Raw genomic sequence first — 19,068 nt, forward strand, 5'->3', positions numbered from 1 at the left:
AAGTGGAAGGAGCTGAAATGAGCTAAAACATGTGGAATTAGCTGAAAAGGCTAAATGTAGCACAAAAACAGTTATATAGTATATGAAATAGCAGAACAAACTGAAATTAGCAGAAACAAATTAACTTGGGGGCAGCATGGTGGCGCAACTGGTAGAGCTGCTGCCTCTCAGCGAGCAGGTCCCTGGTTCAAACCCCGGTCCAGGGACCTTTCTGGGTGGAGTTTGCATGTTCTCTCCGTGCATGCGTGGGTTTTATCCGGGTACTCCGGTTTCCTCCCACAGACCAAAAACATGCATGTTAGGCTGATTGGTAACTCTAAATTGTCTCTAGGTGTGAGTGAGAGAGTGAATGGTTGTTTGTCTCGTTTGTCTCTATGTGTCCCTGTGATGGACTTGCGACCCGTCCAGGGTGTACCCCGCCCCTCGCACAGTGATTGCTGGACATGGGCACCAGCGACCCCCGTGACCCAAAATGGAATAAGTGGGTAAAGATAATGGATGGATGGAAGTTAACTTGGCTGAAAGTAGCAGAAACTACCACAAAGATTTTGAATTTATCTGAAAACAGCTGAAATTAACAAAAAAATGCTAAACAAAATAACTGAAAAGGTAGAAATATACATAAGTTAGCAGAAGAAAGCAAAAGAACATGTTTGCTGAAGGAAATAGAAATGAGCCAAAAATGTGGAAATAATCTGAAAAAATGTAAAATAAAAAAATATAAAAAACTGCAGAAGAGTAGCTACAAAAGCAGAAAGAAACTTAAATTACCAGAAGGGAGTAGAGTGCACATTTTTGCTGAATTAGGCAGAAAAAGTTGAAATGAGTGCAAAAAAATGTGGAAAAATCTAAAATTAGCATAAAACAGCTAAATATTACCTGAAATAGCAAAAAAAAAAAAGCTGAAACTTAAGATAAAATTAGCAAAAATAAGTTAAAAGAAGCACACAAACGTTCTAGTTAGCAGAAAGATCCTGAAAGGAGCACAAAACAGCTAAAAAAAACCTAAAAGTAGCTAAAATAAACTAAAAAATGTTTACATTTGCACAAGGAAGCTGAAAGAAGCTGAAGCAGAAAATGTGAAAGGAGCAGTAAAAGGTTGTAAATACATCTAAAGATGTGAAGGATGTAAAATGAGCTCAATTCATTTTATATGAGGAAAAAAGTGACAGAAAAGGCTAAATGTTTCAAAAAGCTAAAGTTGCACCAATACCGAAAGTCTTAGCAAGATTATTCTAAAAGAGCTGAATGTTTTGATTTGTGATTTGTCGAAATAGCACAAAAATTGTGGAACGAGAAAGATGCTGAAAAATGTACGGAAGAAAAATGGATCACAATCGTGTGATTGCTTCTTAAACATTCACACAATAAGAGTATTTAGCCAGCAGTGTTGCTTTAAGTAAATTTCATTTCCAAAATGAATTGTTACACAACAAAATGAATTGTTTTACATTTAGAGAGCAAAGAACACGGACTTACTATTTAATATCAATGTATCAACAGTTCATTGAGTTGTCATATTTATAGTAACAAGTTGATATTTCTCTTGTGAACATCTGCTTCCTGTTGGTAACACATTAAAATCTGATTAATTTGTCACGTCACCAACTGATCAACATCACTTCAATCATACCTTCACTAACCTGCTCTTCTTCTTTAATCTTTAAAATGGCAGCCTGATATCCCTTTTGTTTATCTAAAATTCCACGTGTCCATAGCTTGATGTGTTATATCAGGTAATGTTATTAGTTAGAACCATATATATATATGTACATTTGAAATTACTTCTGCATTTTTTTAAGGAAAAACTTAAGTGTGAAAAGGATGATCTCAATCTTTTCACCCAGGAGCCGTTTATTTTGCAACAGTGTTCTCCTGGTTTTACAGTCCAGACTAATTGTCTATTCAGGGCTCATCTCCTCAAGGCACATGTTGACTCTGTCTTCGTTTCTGCATAAGATGTTTGTCAAAATAGAATTGTGTCATCAAACAATGAGAGCAGATCGGTGTGCTAAGTGTGTGCATTCTGTTTCAGTCAAATTCTGCCTAACTCTTTTCCCTTCTTGTCATTTTCTTTTTTCAGACGCCAGTGCTTTGGATACTCAGGTTTTAAGTTATTGTTTTTATCATCTAATTGGACATGTGATTTCTATGAATGTGCATGTACTTTTGTGCTTTGTGGGGTGACAGTGAGTTTGTATTAGTTAATATACAGTAGTGATGTTCACCTGTGAGTGTTTGCATTTTGTTTTCTTGTGAATAAATGATCGTGGTATGTATTTAACTGATGAATATATAATGTTATCATTATTTTCTGCTGGTTAGCACTTTTTTTCAACTTTTCTAATTTATTTTTAAACAGAATTTTGGTCAGCAAGGAGAGACAGTTACACAAAAAGAGCATGAAATCTTGCAAACCTCTCAGTCTTGAGACCTGAAGTACATCATTAGTGTTTTTGGAATAATTTGGATTTTTGCCTCTGTGCTTTTTCTCCCCTTTGCATGTGTTGCACTCCTTCTCTCCAGTCATTTATTAAATCTTACACTTATCTGTAGTTTTTCGAGTACAGTACATCAATGCAATGTAAATTTTCCTTTTTGTTCCACGTTTCCTGTTGTTTGCTTTGTGTGCGTTGTAGAGTGTCCTCTCTTTGTTTTTCAAGTCTTAAACTGTGTTTCCTTTCTTCAGCCTCGCAGTCTTTTGGATCCCAAACTGCTTGGTTTGCAATCTGGAGGGTGAGTGGTGGTTCACGGCATGAAATAACTGGTTCACAGTTACACAAATCAGAGCTCCTGTGCTGTTTTGTACTTTCATTCAGAGAAACTGTGAAGTTAAAGACAGGGGGATTCTCAAGCAGCTATAACTGAGTTATTACGCTGCTGAATGACAAACGGCAGAGAATAACTAGAAATTAAAAATCCCTTTAGCCTTCATAGAACTGTACTTTCTATATAAAAGAGACAGGGAGAAAGGGAGAGAGAGAAATGTATTTTTCAGTGCTAGTAGTATCACACTGGGCTGAGACTGTCGGTGACTTAAAATATAGACATATTTTCTGTTGGGAAAAAAAAGTCTATTTAATGTGCACAGCTTCCAAGACTGTGTCTCTACAACTCATACAAGGAGTTTCAAGATGTTTTGATTATTCCCTCGCTAATATAATTTACCAAGTAGTCTCAAATAGTCACAGTCCAGTGAGATCCTACCCTAAGCAACCTTCCTATACACTTGTTGTTTTTGAGGTTAGCCAAAGCCAAGGTCTGCGGATCAATGCAAAGGCTGGTTTAGCTTGTTGCGTTGATTATTTACAGAGAAGCTTGAACTATTTTTTTTTCCTCTTTCGAGGCATCGGTGCATGATGAGATCATCAATGAGGCTTTGCAGAAAAGCTCAGGTGATGCCAGCGAGACTGACTGGTAAAAAAAGAGGGGAGCAACAGAATGCACACAAGGATGTTAAAAGCTAGAAAGGATGATGTAAAAACAAAACTAGAACTGTGGAATTGTCGTCGATTGAGAAGCGAACACCTTAAACCGTTGAATTTACGAGACTGCAGTCAACACTTGCGGCTTACTTGCGTTCAAGTGGTACTGTGGGTGGTCTGCACCACACGATGTGACGAGGAAGGGGGTAAGACAGGTTCAGAAGGATGCATGAGCCATGGTGTTTGCCAGCTGTGTAAATCAAGGCCCCCCTTTCACTGTAGTAATGTCTCTCCCAGCACGGCATTATTATGATATTAATACACCTTAAATCTGTCTGCTTCTACAGGGCTGGCAGTATTCTTTATGGTATTGACAGCATGCCAGATTTACGCCGCAAAAGGACAGTGCCTCTTGTCCGAGACCTGGTGAGTCATCTTCCTCAACAAGGTTACGTGTGATTTATGTTAAATCTATCTATGTGACCCAACGTTATACCACAGTAGTGGAATCCTGCACTATGGGAGCACGGACATCTGCTGAATACAACGATTATATCTTTTCTGACAACTTGATAGAATGTTCTGCTTTATAATGACATAGTTAGCTAACAATATCTTGATATTAAAATATCCTTAAAGTTGAATGAATACTCTGCAAAATAATGTCTCTATTAAAGCATAGATAAATTGTTTATAAATGTTACTAATGTTTGTTGCAGTGAATTATATCAATGGGTAAAAATACTTAAAATTAAAACAAACCTATACGGCTATTCTATCCAGAGCTCCAGGATTGTTAAATATAACTATAGTTGTATAACATTGTTGTTTCATTAGTTGGTCTAAAAAACATTTAATATAATGCGTGTCACAGTGATGCTTCACCATTTGTTTTTATTGCAACATAATGTGTGATAAAATATCCCACAGAGAAGCCTGTTGCAGTGAGGCCCATTTTAGCACATTGCCACATGGTTAGTCTTTCCAACAGACAACAGACTATCGTACCAGTAATATTCATGTCTGCTTTATTCTGTGTTACCATGTTTGTCTGTCTTGTGTCTGTTTGTTTCTCACCTTCATGTATCTATTATTACCAGCACTCTCAGATCAAACCTCTTACGATTTGTTTTTTATATTCTCTTTTAGTTTGTTTTGTTGAATGTACGTAAAATGCCTTTTATGCAGATGCTAATGCAGCTTGATGTCACACATGGATGCTGATGAATGTTTATATCACAGTGAACAACATGAGTTGATGCTGTATTTGTTCATATCTCTCATTAAAATAATAACCAACAATGTCTTGGTAAGTATGGGTTGTCGTCTTGTATTTTATTGGATTTTTTAAGTGTATATTTTGCCATTCCTACATGGACCCATAAAAGCTATGGGTAATATTTTTCAGTGAGTTGTCAGATTTCAGCCTTGCCGATGCTCGCCTGTTGTCCTCATTCATTTTTTATTTATTTTTTCTTGCTCGGCAGATGATTGAAGAGTAGATAAAAAAATAAAAAAAAATCAAAATTGTTCCAAACTTGAAATGTTGACAACTCAACCCAAAAATATATCAGAGAGACTTCATTGACTTCTGATTTAACTGTGTGAGGCTTTTAAATCATGTAAAAGTGACACTGAGCAAAGCCTTTTACACGTGGGATGAAGTCAGCACTCCGCAAACAAATTGGTCCCCTGTCATGCCTCTTCCTTTTGTCAATGTCCCCCATTTGCTGTGTGATTGCTTGAGGGCAGCAACAGCGTTTGATTGGAACGGACAGTGGGGTTTCCCGCGTTATTACGGCGGGTGGGTCGCAAAAGTTTCGATAAAAACAAAAAAAGCAACAGAAAATAAGCTACGAAAAAGTTGATGATTGATTGAGAAAGCTCAGATAAATCTACAGATGCACGGTCTTATTGTATTGCCCGCAGCAACCTCAGCAGTGCTGGTGCATGTTGATAAACTTACATCAACACTCAGTTCATGTAGAGGTCACGATCCTTCCTACATTCTCCATGGCTGCCATGGATCTTTACCATAGCTGAGCTGTAGAAACAAGAGGGTCGTGGTAAAGACTGATCCAATATTGTCAGCTGTCCATGTCTGCATTCCTTCTGTTATATAGCTTCCCTCAGTATGGGATTTACCAATCTATGCTTACCCAAACACAGTGAATAGTAGCACAACAGCTAATATATATATATATATATACCTGTGTGTGTTTTCTGTGTGTGCTTGTGAGAATAACTTGTGTGGGTGTGTATAGGATACCGGTCCAGTAAGTTTTTGACTGTCTGCGCAGAGATGTGTGTGTAAGTGTGTTAGCGTGTGAGTCTTTTGTCGTTGTGCAGTACAGCTGGCTTCACCCATACATGAACGTGTGCGTCTTGTGTTTCTCTGTTTGTGTCAAACTAATGTGCAGAGCAGACAGCAGAAAATATGATCAAAGCTTCATCCAACAGAGAAATGACTCTAGAAATGCCAAGCATGACTGCAGTTTAGTTACCTCCACTGCATGAGTGGATAAACAATCAGGCAACAGCTGGATAATCTCTCTTGATGCATAGTTGAATTGTTCAGGAGCTCTACAGTATGTTCCAACCGGCAGTCCTGCATGGCAGTTGAGACACCTTTGCGCTCAGTTTGAACAATAAATAAAATATGTCTGCTGTTTGTGTTTCAACATCCACACCCTCCGTCCCTATCTAAACCAAATTATCTGTTTTGTCTTTCTTTCTTTGTACTTATGCTCAAAAATCACAGGCTTTGGTAAGCATACTTTTTTGTGCTTCTTGCATTTGATAAATTGAAGTGGTTAGACAAACTTTAGCCTCTATAAACAATTAGTATTGTCCAGTTTTATTGCAGAAGAGTTTGGTTTCTATCAGCGCAATTAATTAAACTACCAAAACCAACTGTTAAAGAAAATGGATTCACGCTATATTTTTTCCACTTTGCATTTTATTTATTTTTCATTTCAAATGTGTTGTCTAGTTGCATGCAAAACCATTATTGTGACTTTTACATTTTATCCTCTTGTTGTCTTCTTCTCTCAGACCCTCACTGCTCGAAAGGCAGGCATCTCGTTTGCTCTGGTGAACCGATCCACCCTGAATAACGAAGAACTGGTGAGTAAAAAAACAACCAAAAAAAAAACCAAACAGTGCCTACCTACCTAAAAAAAAAAAAACAAACTACTAGTAATACTACAAAAAGTCCATGCTCCAGTAATACTGGAGTGAACCATGGACAACCATAGGTCCTATTTAACATCACTAATCAAACCAGCATACAAATGCATTAAAAAAAGAATAATACATTACATAGAGTAATTACACATAGAGTTGAATATTTAAAAACAAAAAAATATTGTATTTTTGATGATTATGACTTACAAATAATGAAAAAAACAAAACTCATTGTCTCAGATAATTAGAATATTCCACAGCCAGCTTCTGGGACCTTTGTCAGTGTGAGCAGGAGCCATGTTCTGCTGGAAAATGAAATCATCTTCTCCATAAAGCTCGTCAGCACAAGGAAGCATGGAACGCTCTAAAATCCCCTGGTAGATGCTGCATTGACTGTGGACTTCAGGAAACTCAGTGGACCAACACCAACAGAGGACATGGATCCAAACCATCACTGACTGTGGAAACTTCTCACTGGACTTCATGCAATGTGGATTCTGGACCTCTCCACTCTTCCTCCAGCCTCTGGGACCCATCCGTCCACCCATCCATTATCTTTACCCGCTTATTCCATTTTGAGTCACGGGGGTCGCCGGTGCCCATGTCCAGCAATCACTGTGCGAGGGGCGGGGTACACCCTGGATGGGTCGCAAGTCCATCACAGGGCCACATAGAGACAAACAAGACAAACAACCATTCACTCTCTCACTCACACCTAGGGACAATTTAGAGTTACCAATCAGTCTAACATGCATGTTTTTGGTCTGTGGGAGGAAACTGGAGTACCCGGAGAAAACCCACGCATGCACGGAGAGAACATGCAAACTCCACCCAGAAAGGCCCCTGGACCAGGGTTTGAACCAAGGACCTGCTCCCTGAGAGGCAGCAGCTCTACCAGTTGTGCCACCATGCTGCTGCCTCTGGGACCTTGATTTCCAAATGACATGAAAAGTTACTTCATCTGAAAAGAGGACATTGGACCACTGAGCATCAGTCCAGTTATTTTCCTCCTCAGCAAGTAAGACACTTCTGATGTCTAATTCAGGAGTGGCTTAACTTGAAGAATGAGACATTTGTAGCTCATGTCTAGAGTTAATCAGCTGATTATGGTATGTCACCAAGAGTTTACAATATTGAACCTCTTCACAATATTCTATTTTTTTTGAGATATTGAAATTTTAATTTTTCATTATTTGTAAGCCATAATAAATGGGGGAGTGGTGGAGCAGATGCTAGAGAAGGTGGGCCTGTGATCGGAAGATCGCCGGTTCAAGCCCGGTACCGATAACATAAAAAATGTGGGTGGGGTAGGTGAAGCACACACACCTGCCCTGCCCCCACCCTCATTCGCCCCACTCTGGGCCCATGAGCAAGGTCCTTAACCTCCATCTGCTCCCTAAACAAGTCTTTCTTGAAAATGAGTTCTCGTGGCTCAATGAGACTACCTGACTACCCACTAGCCTATAAAGGCTAAATGAAAAAAAAAATAAATAAAATAATAATCGTCAAAATTACAAGAAATAAAAGCTTGAAATATTCCACTCTGTGTAATGAGTCTATATAATATGTTTCACTTTCTGAAATGATAAACAAAAATGTGTATTTTTTCACAATACTCTTAATTTTATGAGCTGCAGCTGTACATGCTCTTTAACAGTTAAAGGAAGCCAAAGCCTTCAATGGCTCTACCAGTACATGCAAACTTGATATACAGTACAAAGATGCTTGAACCCTTTTTGCTACAAGTGCCAACCTCTGCTCTATACCTTCTGGACACATGTTCTCATTATTTTTCAGGGCAGCATTTAGGGAGCTATAATATTGGCAAACCTTTATAGCTATGCTGTTTGTTGCAGCTTTTGTTCCTCAGGGTTTGCAATTACATCGCCAAGAACACAGAGCCGTAAAGTGATTTTTCTATTGCATTATTATGCCTTTTATAATATACATACATCATTCTTTCATTTGTCTGTTTTTCCTCCTTGGCCAAGATAAATGCCACAGCCTCTTAAACTGCTCTCTGTGACCACAAGTTCATTGTGGCTGTGCTCTTTCCATGAAACAATTTGGCAGAATTCAGAAATTAAGCAGCGACTCAGGCATATATTTAAAGAATGCTCTGCAATCAGTAATAATAACTGCTCATCGTGAGTGACTGAGCAATGGAGGAAAGGCAGAATGTCTCAGTTGATGGTGTGAGACACTTTTGTGTTGACCTCCAGAGCTATCGCTGCATTAATTGATTGCAATTCTTCCCTCCCTGAGGGAAGATGGCGTAACAGGAGGCAAACAGCAGGAGAGAGAGCGGTTTCTAAACAAGAGGAAGAAGAATACAGTTTCATATCCGCTGATGTACAGCATGCAGCTGCCTAAGCCTACGAGATTACTGGATTTAAATGAGCCCTGTGCACATTGTTCACAGATTTGATCTTTTCGAGAGATCTCAGTGTGACCTTTAATATGTGGGCACTGGTTTGTGAAGATGTTTAAGACACTTGTTCCCCATGGACAACTTTTCCAATTGAGAAATGATGACTGGCTCTTGATTGTGATAAAGTGAAATCTAGATGATTGTGAATGATGCAGAGTCTTAATTACAGAGAGCTGAATCTTGGTCAGGGGCAGCACAGTGGCTCAGATGGTAGAGCTGTTGCCTCTCAGCAAGAAGGTTGCCAGTTCGAACCCCAGCCGGGAACCTCTCTGGGTGGAGTTTGCAAGTTCTTTCCGTGCAGTTGTGGATTTTCTACGGGTACTCCGGTTTCCTCCCATAGACCAAAAGCATGTACAGTATGTGAGGCTGATTAGTAACTCTAAATTGTCTTTAGGTGGGTATGACTGTTTGTCTCGTTTGTCTCCATGTTCATTCATTCAACCTTTATTTATACAGGTTAGTCTCAATGAGCACTGAGGACTCATTTACAAGAGAGACCTGGTTTAAACAAACAACACAGATGAGGTACAAACAAAAATAGACAATCATAGGAAAATGATATAAAATGAAAAAGTAAATAGAAGAAATTAAATACAATGAAACAAAAACGCTACATTATAAAGTGGTGTAAAATATTAAACAGGAACACGTCTGTGTTAACTTTTGCAATGAACTTAGCAGTTGTTTAAAATCCTTTAGCGAGGTCCAGATCAAAAGCTTCAGCTCTTTTTGCAAGATGTTCCAGGAAACAGGAGCGGAGTAAGAGAAGGCCCTTTTGCCTAGTTCAGTCTGCATTGAGGGTACACTGCAAGTAATTTTGTCCTGAGAGTGCACGCTGTAGCTACACTCATGTGTCCCTGTGATGGACTTGTGACCTGTCCAGGACGTCTCCCGCCTCTCGCACAGCGATAGCTGGACATGGGCACTAGTGACCCCTGCGACCCAAAAAAGAAAGAAGCAGGTAAAGATAATGGATGGATGGATAAATCTTGATCAATTTCAATAATACAGCTCTATTGATAGACGATGACCTGATGTTTATGAATAGGTAAAAAAAATACTTTGATTTGAATGAATAAAAAATAAGTTGACTGGTTGAGTCAAATTGACTTCAGAGAAAAGCTGTATACTGTGCGCTCTCCGTAAGTAGGACAAGCAGATGTCAGAGTTTGATCTGCTGCATTAAGTCCAGCAGAGTGTATCCCAGTGAGAGCTGAGAGAATTTCCTGTAAACAACCAGATGCTGTTTAATTGTAGAAGAGTTAGGGAACGAGATGAGAAAAGATGACTGAATGAAAGGTAACAAACAGATGAGAGAAGACAAGTGTTGAAAATGGTTTGTCATCTCGATCTTGTGGACTTGATGCCACCGCTTAGGAAGCCATGTTGAACAGTCTGCTCTCCCAGGAGTCATTTTTGAATCTATTTAGAAAGCTTTCTTGCTCTTACAATTTAATCACTGTGTCACCATCTTCCTGTATTTTCTTGTTTAATATAAATTCTAAACTGGGATGGAATGCCTGTCGTTGCAGATGTATAGGCCAGTTTATCAATTTTGTTTTTCACCCTCATGTTTCCCTTATGTCAGCTTTTTTCAAGCGCAGAGGAATAATATGTGTGGGCCCGACCACTGCCCTTATGTCCTCTTGATGTTCTGAGCTGCATGTGATGTGAGCACCGCAGCCTTTTAACAATGACTGTTAACATAAAGGGAGGCCATGTTTACCTGCTGAGACAAGGCACTGACTTCCACCAAGTTGGAAGAAGGCTGCGATCTGACAGGAGCCAACAAGATTCTGGAAATAAGATGTGATGTGCTGCTGTAAGTCTGTTCAGATATCATCAGCAATCTTGTTAGCAGCAAAACATAAGATGTTGATTCTAAAATGCTTGTGCTAATAATTCAGCTGGATAAAGATGGTCATGGGAATCAGGCAGGACAGAAACATTTATTTTTGTTTGAGTTTAGGTACTTTGTATATTTGAACAATAACTAATTAAAACATTACATCATTATATCTTAAGTTAGGAATGACATTGTGAAATGATTAAAGCCAAAGATGGAAGGTTGGACCAGACTGAGGATAGCGCTGTCAAGGAAATAATTGACAAGGACAGTAGGTGGTAAAATTGAAAAGGAGGGGTGAAAGAAGAAGGCAAGATCATGTTCTTCTCTGTCATGTTGCTCTCGGGCACAGGCTGCAGCTGTCACTCAGCTCTAGTAGTGTTTTGCACAAAATCACCAGGGTTACCTCGCAGTATAACACATGGGACTGACGCATGCAACACTTTCCTCAGATCTGTGGCACAGCACAGACACAGAGACTGAAAGACATGGGAAAAAATGAAAGAAACAGACTGATGGTAAAACACTTCTCGTGCAAGGACTTGCCATTCAAATCTGTTGGTTTTTCGGCTAAATACAAGCTATAAACTACAGTATAGTAGAAAAACTAACATTTCTTAATAGAAATCCAAATTTCCTGACAGCATGCCAAGATATTTGTTCAAATTCTTGTGTGATCAGAATATATGATGGGGATGACTTCCATCTACTATAACACAAAATTTGAGCACATTAGCTGTAAAAATGGCTGGGTTACAGACATTTTTGTGTTTGCTAAGATTAATTAATAAGCTGTGGTGGCCATGATGAATTCATTCAACCTTTATTTAGACAGGTTAATCGGTGATCAATCGGGTGAATTGATTTGACTCCAAAAGTTAATCAGTTGTAGAGCTACATCCAGTGATTGTTATTTGAGATTGTCATTAATTTTGACCCGTGGTTCATGAAATACTTTGCTAACAAACAGACAAAAGAACCCCCATTGCCCGTTTTTCATGACGGCAGTAGTAGGTCATGTATTAAACAGCTTAACTAACACTGAGACAAATAAAAGCTTTGATATTTCCAAAATTAGGGCAATTTGAATCACTTGTCTCCTGCACAGTCTGTTTTTCAGCATTAATTATAGGCAGACTTCAGGTGTGGGTCTCTGCCAACACATGCGAGTAAAGTGGATGAATCTCTGACATCTGCTTCATCTCATGGTCCTCAGATTAAAGGGGAAATCTCGCCGCCACCCTTTGTGTTTCATCAGAGCTCTTCCAGAGTTTAGCAGCTGTATCTGCAGAATTTCACTGCAGCCCCGTTGTCCTGTCATCCATGTCATTTAATCATCTCTGTGAGTGTGCGTGCTCAAAACTGCGTGAGTGTGTTTGAGTCAGACAGCACGTTGATTTTGCTAAAGTGCAGAGGAACAATTCAGGTGCTAAAGCACACTGTCAACACTCTGGGAACTAGCAGAGGGACTGGAGGTGGTAGAGGAGGAGGAGGAAGCTACCTCGTCAAGACTTTATTCACCTGCCATACATCTCCTTCTTTTTCTCTGTCATTTTCTCACTCTCTCCCTCAATCCGGATAATGCTCACATTTAAAAAGCTTATTTACAGCATCCATTGATTCTGCTTTCAAGAGTTGGCAAGTCTCTGCCCATTTTCTAGACCTTGTGGCTGGCAGGACTCCTGCAGTGAAACATTCAATTTGTGCACGCTTCTGTTATACAGCAGTCAGTCCGGCCGCGGCTCCTGTTGAGTCTGCTTCAGTCACTAAACCATTCAATATAAACAAAACCTGCAGGACCAAGATGCTTTTAATTCAACCTGATATTAGGCTGACCTATGGATGAATAGTTCATATGGTTCAGTAGAGCTGTACAACTTGTGGCTTAGGACAAAAACAATTTCTTACTGTATATAACTTATCTTTTTTATTCATTATTTTGATACTTTCACTCTAAACCTCAGGTAAAACTTTATTTTTAGGTTGTTTTATAGGTATGCATTCTTCTTATTTATTTATTTTTTTCTGCAAATATATTGATTCTTTCTACAAAACAATTCAACTACCATATTTTTTTGGACTATAAGGCACTTTAAGCAAAACAAAGCAGTCAGATAAGTCAAACTTTATTCAACTCATTCCCAATAACCACATAAAATCAGCATCATCCATATTTGTTCTCTCAACATCACATTTGACGTTACAGTCTATGATTATTTCTTTATCACTCTGTGTTTTACAGAAACTGCATGTGTTCAAGAAAACCCTCCAGGCCTTGATCTACCCAATTTCCTCCACGACGCCCCATAATTTTGAGGTGTGGACGGCAACTGCTCCCACCTACTGTCATGAGTGTGAAGGCCTGCTGTGGGGCATTGCCCGGCAGGGCATGCGCTGCTCAGAATGTGGTGTTAAATGCCACGAGAAGTGCCAGGACCTGCTCAACGCCGACTGTTTACAAAGTAAGAAAGCTAATTTGCTTATGCACCAACACGCTGACGCTCGAGGGAATGGAACTTCTTGCAATGCTTTGAAGTGAAGTAAAACACATGGATGCATTCTCATAAGAAGGCTTCTTTCTGGATACTGTTTGAGCTTGTGTTCACAATCTTACCTACTTTTTTATATATTCTATGTTTTCAGTTTCACATCAAGATAATATTGAAACAACTCATCACAAATCCAAAAAAACGGCACTATAAATTAATCTTTAGGCCAAAGCATTGTTGCATTATTTACTATTTAACACATATATTTGTGTTGTTCTTGTTCATTTACAATAAACTTAACTTCTTCTTCAAATCAGTGATAAATCCTGTGGATAAATTCAATCAATGCTAGTGTAATATTTCATCTGTAACGCTTTAACTTTAGTTTTTACCCTCACATTGTTAACAAGCACCTTTGGTGCTATTATACCTTTGAATTACTATATCAGACTTTGTGTAGTGCATACAATTTATACCCTTTTACCGATTGTACAAGCTGCATTTATGTTGCTCCTTGATCCACTAGCGCCCATTACAACTTCCAGTCAGTTTTGTCAGTCAGGCACACATTTATTAATACTGGGTACAGCACCAAATGTGAAGAACAACGTGACGTTTTAGAACAGCCCTCAGCGAAGTTTATACACTTTAAGTGGATTATTCACGCTCTGGCTGGTATAAGAAAAAGCTGCATTTTTTAACATTCATTCTAACACAAGAATATTTTGTTGTTCAAACTGATTCATCTTTATCACATTTCAATCTGCACATACTTGCAAATCTGTGATACCCTGTCAGATATTGAGATGAAATCATTAGATGTGTCTCATTTGTCTTACAGATTTAATTCATTCTTAAAGAATATAATTATATAGATACACGTTGGCTGTAGTAAGGTAGTTACAGTTTTCTGAAGGTGTTTTGACATGCTGTGGAGCAAACAAAGGGGATTAGATATGCTATAAGGCATAAACACGTGGCCTTTTTCAGGAGCTGTGGAGAAAAGCTCTAAGCACGGGGCGGAAGACAAAACTCAGAACATCATCATGGCTATGAAAGAGCGCATGAAGATACGGGAAAAGAACCGTCCTGAAGTGTTCGAGGTGATTCAGGAGATGTTCCACATCTCCAAAGAAGACTTTGCCGCCCATCTGAAAACAGCCAAGCAGGCAGTGCTGGATGGGACGTCCAAGTGGTCGGCCAAAATCAGCATTACAGGTTAGCTGGCTTCCTTAATAATAGAATCTGCCTATTATGAAAATGAGTTTTTGTTCATTCTCGTTGTTGCATGAATAATCGGTCAACATAATGTTGACATTTCTTTATACTCAATAATTCTCTGATTCTGTTGCATTTGACCTTTGACCTTTGACTTGCTTCCACCCTCAATTTGAAGGCAAATAAAGAAAGCTGCCGCCAGTAATCTAAAATGTCAAAAGTGTCCATTCTGATCACCATTTACCTTTAATTAATCTAAACCATCGCCATTAATTATCACCATTAACCTCTAACACAACATGCGATACACATTTAATCAAAGGAAAAAAATAGAAAATGATCTGGTTGTGTGGGGAGGGAAAAAAAAGCTGATATGACCATGAAGGTTATTGGTACAAAGATGAATGATGATTTAGTTCATCATGTAGACCGCAAGATAAAGACAGAAAGTTTAACAGTACCCAATTTGTACTGAGGCAAACAGCATATCTGGAGAGTTTTACACATATTCAGAGGAAAGTGATATCCAAGAGGGAGAGTTTGTGAAATTAAGATGGCATGTTAAATACAGATCACTGGAGAAATTGCTAAAAAAAAAAAAAAAAGGCTGTAAAGAGTTTCTTTCATCTCTGAAGAGAAATTCCTGCAGCTGACAAAGATCTCATTTCTTTCTCTTTAGGTTTCAGCTCACTGGCTAAATATTCCATTGTGTAACTACTCTTAATGAAATGTGGAACTGTTTTGTGCATAATTACACTTTTTGGCTCGCAGTTTGCTTGTAAAGCTAGATCAGAATCAGAATTAGGATAAGCTTTATTATCATTGCACTGAAGTACATATAGATTAAATTCTGTACAGTCATCCAAAAGACAGGCAGAGTGCACGTGGCTGCAGCTCCTAGGAGCCCCTTATTCTTTAGATAGAAAAGGGGAAAGACCATGACGACAGGAGAGTGGTATTACAGAAAAGATCTCTTCACACCATGTCCTTGTCAGGACACAATTTAAGACATCAAAAAAACTCTACCAGCAAGCACATTTATAGACATACTACATATGCATTTGATGACAAGACGGTGAGATTTGTCCATGAAGCCGTTCCAGATAGCACCATAGTCCTGATAAGATGCTGGTGTCAGCTGGCACAGCTCCGATAAGCAGTCACAGAAATTCTCGGGGGGGGGGGGGGGGGGATATATCAGAGCCTTCTTAGTTTACATACATCTAAGGAGACATTTGATAAGTTGGCCTGCTTCAAGCCAAACGAGGAAGTCAGATTCAGATAAGCCACTGTTGTTTTTTGTGCAGGCAGACTGTTATTTCTCGTCGGCCTTGGGTTTTACTGGTACTTTAGATATCCAAAATGGCCAGATTTGTGGGCATTCCGCTGGTCCTTGTTTATTAGCTTCCTCCAAGTTCAACCCCAACATGCTGGTGAGTTCCAAAGCCGTAAGTGGCCTACGATTCTCATAAATCGTTTCCATCTTACGGTTGAGCTCATAAATCCGCTGAGTCTGAGGGCTCGAAGCACAAACTGATCCTTCACATAAGGTCGGCAGCTTTGCCATGACTGAAGCTGCTGTCATCGTCTTCCTTAATAGCCGATAACATAGGTATCCAACGGTGCCAAAAAGCAGAAACTCTGATATCATAAATCCAGTGATCTTCAGCATCCTCCTGAGACAACAAGAAAGACACAACACACCCATGACGTACCATGCCGTGTGCTTCACAGCGGGGCATGAGGTTTCTCCAGGACCCTGTCGCTTGGTTGAATTTTTTATTTTTTTATCAACAGTGTTTAAAGTCCAGCTGACCAAATCCTTGACAGTAATTCATGATCCAGAAGATGTGTATATAGAAGCTCCAATACACAGGACAGAGTGCAAAACAGCAGGAGGAAGGTGGGAGAAAAAGCCCCCGTCTTAATCGAGAGCGTGTGAAGAAAGAAAATATATCATGCTTATTTAACAATTTCAGGGGAAACCCCTTCTTTCATACTCATATTCCACATTTGAGCTATTTTTCATGCCATCTTGCAAATCCTCTGTGTCATTTGGTTCTGTTACTGTTTTAGTTTTTTGATCAAACACAGTGAAGGTTTCTAGTTTTCATCCTGTCGTTTACTGTTTCTGTAAACTGCCAACTCAAAAACATTGTCATATGATACAAATCCTTTCTTCCCATTCCCTGCTGACAGTAGTCCTCCTTTGTGGACAATATTTGTGTTCATGTCATAAATAGACTTATGGATGCTTGCTATCATATAAACAGAGTTTTCAGATGAGTTTGTTGGTGCAGCTCACAAATTGGCTCTTGAAACAAGATCAGGAACCTTTGCTGCAACCTCCCCCTGGACTCACGTCCTTCTCTGTGCTAACAGAGCAAAGTCCAGCTCATTTAATGTCCACCTTGCATTTTTCCACTATGCCAATACATGGCAGAGAAATAGCAACTGTGAGGGAGAGAGACAAATGAGTGTGGGGGTGAAAAATGACTGTAATGCAGAGGAGCGAAGTGCAGGGGAGGGAAAAACAGGAAATACATAGTATTTTGGAGACAAGAGGCTTAAAATTTACTAGCTTAGAATGTATTAACTCTTTCTTTAATCAAGTAAAACAGACACATTTGTCATTAGTACTCAAGCTACTCTCAAGTTTGGTTTATTTGCTAAGCAATATACATCTTAATATAATTTTTTAAACATTCAAATTCATTGTTTATTTCACCAACAAATAAACAGTATAGTCAATTGTCAAATGTTTACCAGCTGATGTTTTTTTCAGTTATTTTTGCCATTTTTTATTATGAAGAATTTTTCCTGTTTTCATCTCTTACTAATGAAAATTGTCCCCCATAACCTGCTACACAGGGAGCAAAAAGTACAATTAATAACTTCGGAGCGTTTGCAAATTTAAGAGCTTAACAATTTTGATAGACATTAGTTAAACAAACCTAATACCAAGCAGACATTTTAACTATTTCTTTGAAAGTTTTCTTTTTAAGTTTTATTAAACATTTGATTATGGATTTCAATCTGGCAAGCTTCTCACTGAGAAGCGACTCGTTGTATTTGCATGTTTCATTGCATATGAGAAACGTTAAAATTATACATAAAACAAACAAAACAAAGCAAATTTCAGTGATCCAATAAACATTTAGTTTAAAGCAAACCAACACATTTAAAGATAGGTCACTGTGTTTTTACCTTCTACTTTTAGGAGGCTTTTGATTTTGCCTATACTCTTGGAACAAGCAGGCCACAGACACCCCATACCACTATATCGTGCCCCCAACTTTTGTCAGCAGTGAGCTGAATGATATATATGTACCTTGAATTATTTAGGCCATCACTTATGCATATTTAATGCAGCAGTGTCCTTTTTCCCTTTTATGGCACAGTGAAATACCACTGTCTCCTCTGCACATCTGAATCACTTCTCTTTGTTTGGAGCCAGGTCCTGGCTCAGCAGGAACTCACTGTGGCTGTGGGGTCATTGCACAGGACTGGGATGTGTACCTACAGCTTCGACTTAGACTGGGTTAAATATCAGACCTAACTGATTTAATTGTATATAAGATAAATAAAGTAGATGTTAATGGATCAAAGACCAGCATGGCTTTATTCCTTTTTTTTTCTAAACGTTTTTCTGACAGTAGCCATCTGCAAAATTCAGTAGCAGCTATGTATCAAACATCCGTGAGGTTGAAATGATGCTTTATCATAAATATCTTAACAAATATTCCATCTTCTGCAAACATAAGTACAGTAAACTGACATTTTACTTTACTATGTACTTCAATTAAAAATAATGAAACAAAAGTTGTTTTATGATTTAAAAAAAAGACTTTTCAATCACCCGCAACCAAATAAAGAAGAAGTGGGTAAAGATAATGGATGGATTAACATTTCCATCACCCTCAGCTTGTCAGTTCTTGCAAATTCTGTTTCATCAAAACAGTTGAGCTATGCACAGTAAATACTTATAAACAGCTCTTTGTAGTTTGATGAAAATTAGATGAACTGTACTCATTTATATTGAACAACATATTTATTGGGCCACTGTCACATTGTGTTTGTATTTTTCCATATAAGCTGGCATATTCAGATTTTTTTTAAAGTTGGACAAAAATTGAAGTAACTGTCTAAAAAAAAAAAAAAGCCGTGTGGCTTATAGATCACATACATGTAACATCCATGATGCATCTTGGTCATGTAGATTGTATATGTTCTGGATTAAAGGTTAAGAATAATAAAGCTTACTGCAGCGTAAGCATGGCGTATGTTACGTTGTCATATATTTCAAACTCTTCAGTTTCTTCAACAAATGACAAGCAGAAAGTGTTGGATGTATACAAATACTCATTGTTACAAATACTCATACCACACAGTATGCAACTGGTCCATCCATCCATCCATCCATCCATCCGTCCGTCCGTCCGTCCGTCCGTCCGTCCGTCCGTCCGTCCGTCC

General features: G+C 38.7%; 1 protein-coding gene across 1 annotated transcript in view; it reads left to right on the forward strand.

Moving 5' to 3' along the window:
* The window catches only part of LOC119423432 (protein unc-13 homolog C), a gene marked incomplete in the record, with an annotated part of 132,231 nt that overhangs the window by 11,605 nt on the left and 101,558 nt on the right, over positions 1–19,068 (forward strand). The window contains 7 exon segments of the mRNA XM_037690825.1: positions 2,084–2,106; positions 2,690–2,736; positions 3,773–3,851; positions 6,187–6,192; positions 6,480–6,551; positions 13,131–13,350; positions 14,368–14,595. Of these exon segments, the coding sequence (XP_037546753.1) occupies positions 2,084–2,106; positions 2,690–2,736; positions 3,773–3,851; positions 6,187–6,192; positions 6,480–6,551; positions 13,131–13,350; positions 14,368–14,595 (675 nt within the window).

This window comes from Nematolebias whitei, chromosome 2 (genome assembly GCF_014905685.2).
Source record: "Nematolebias whitei isolate Nwh7 chromosome 2, NemWhi1, whole genome shotgun sequence".
In the NCBI taxonomy this organism is placed as follows: Eukaryota; Metazoa; Chordata; class Actinopteri; order Cyprinodontiformes; family Rivulidae; genus Nematolebias; species Nematolebias whitei.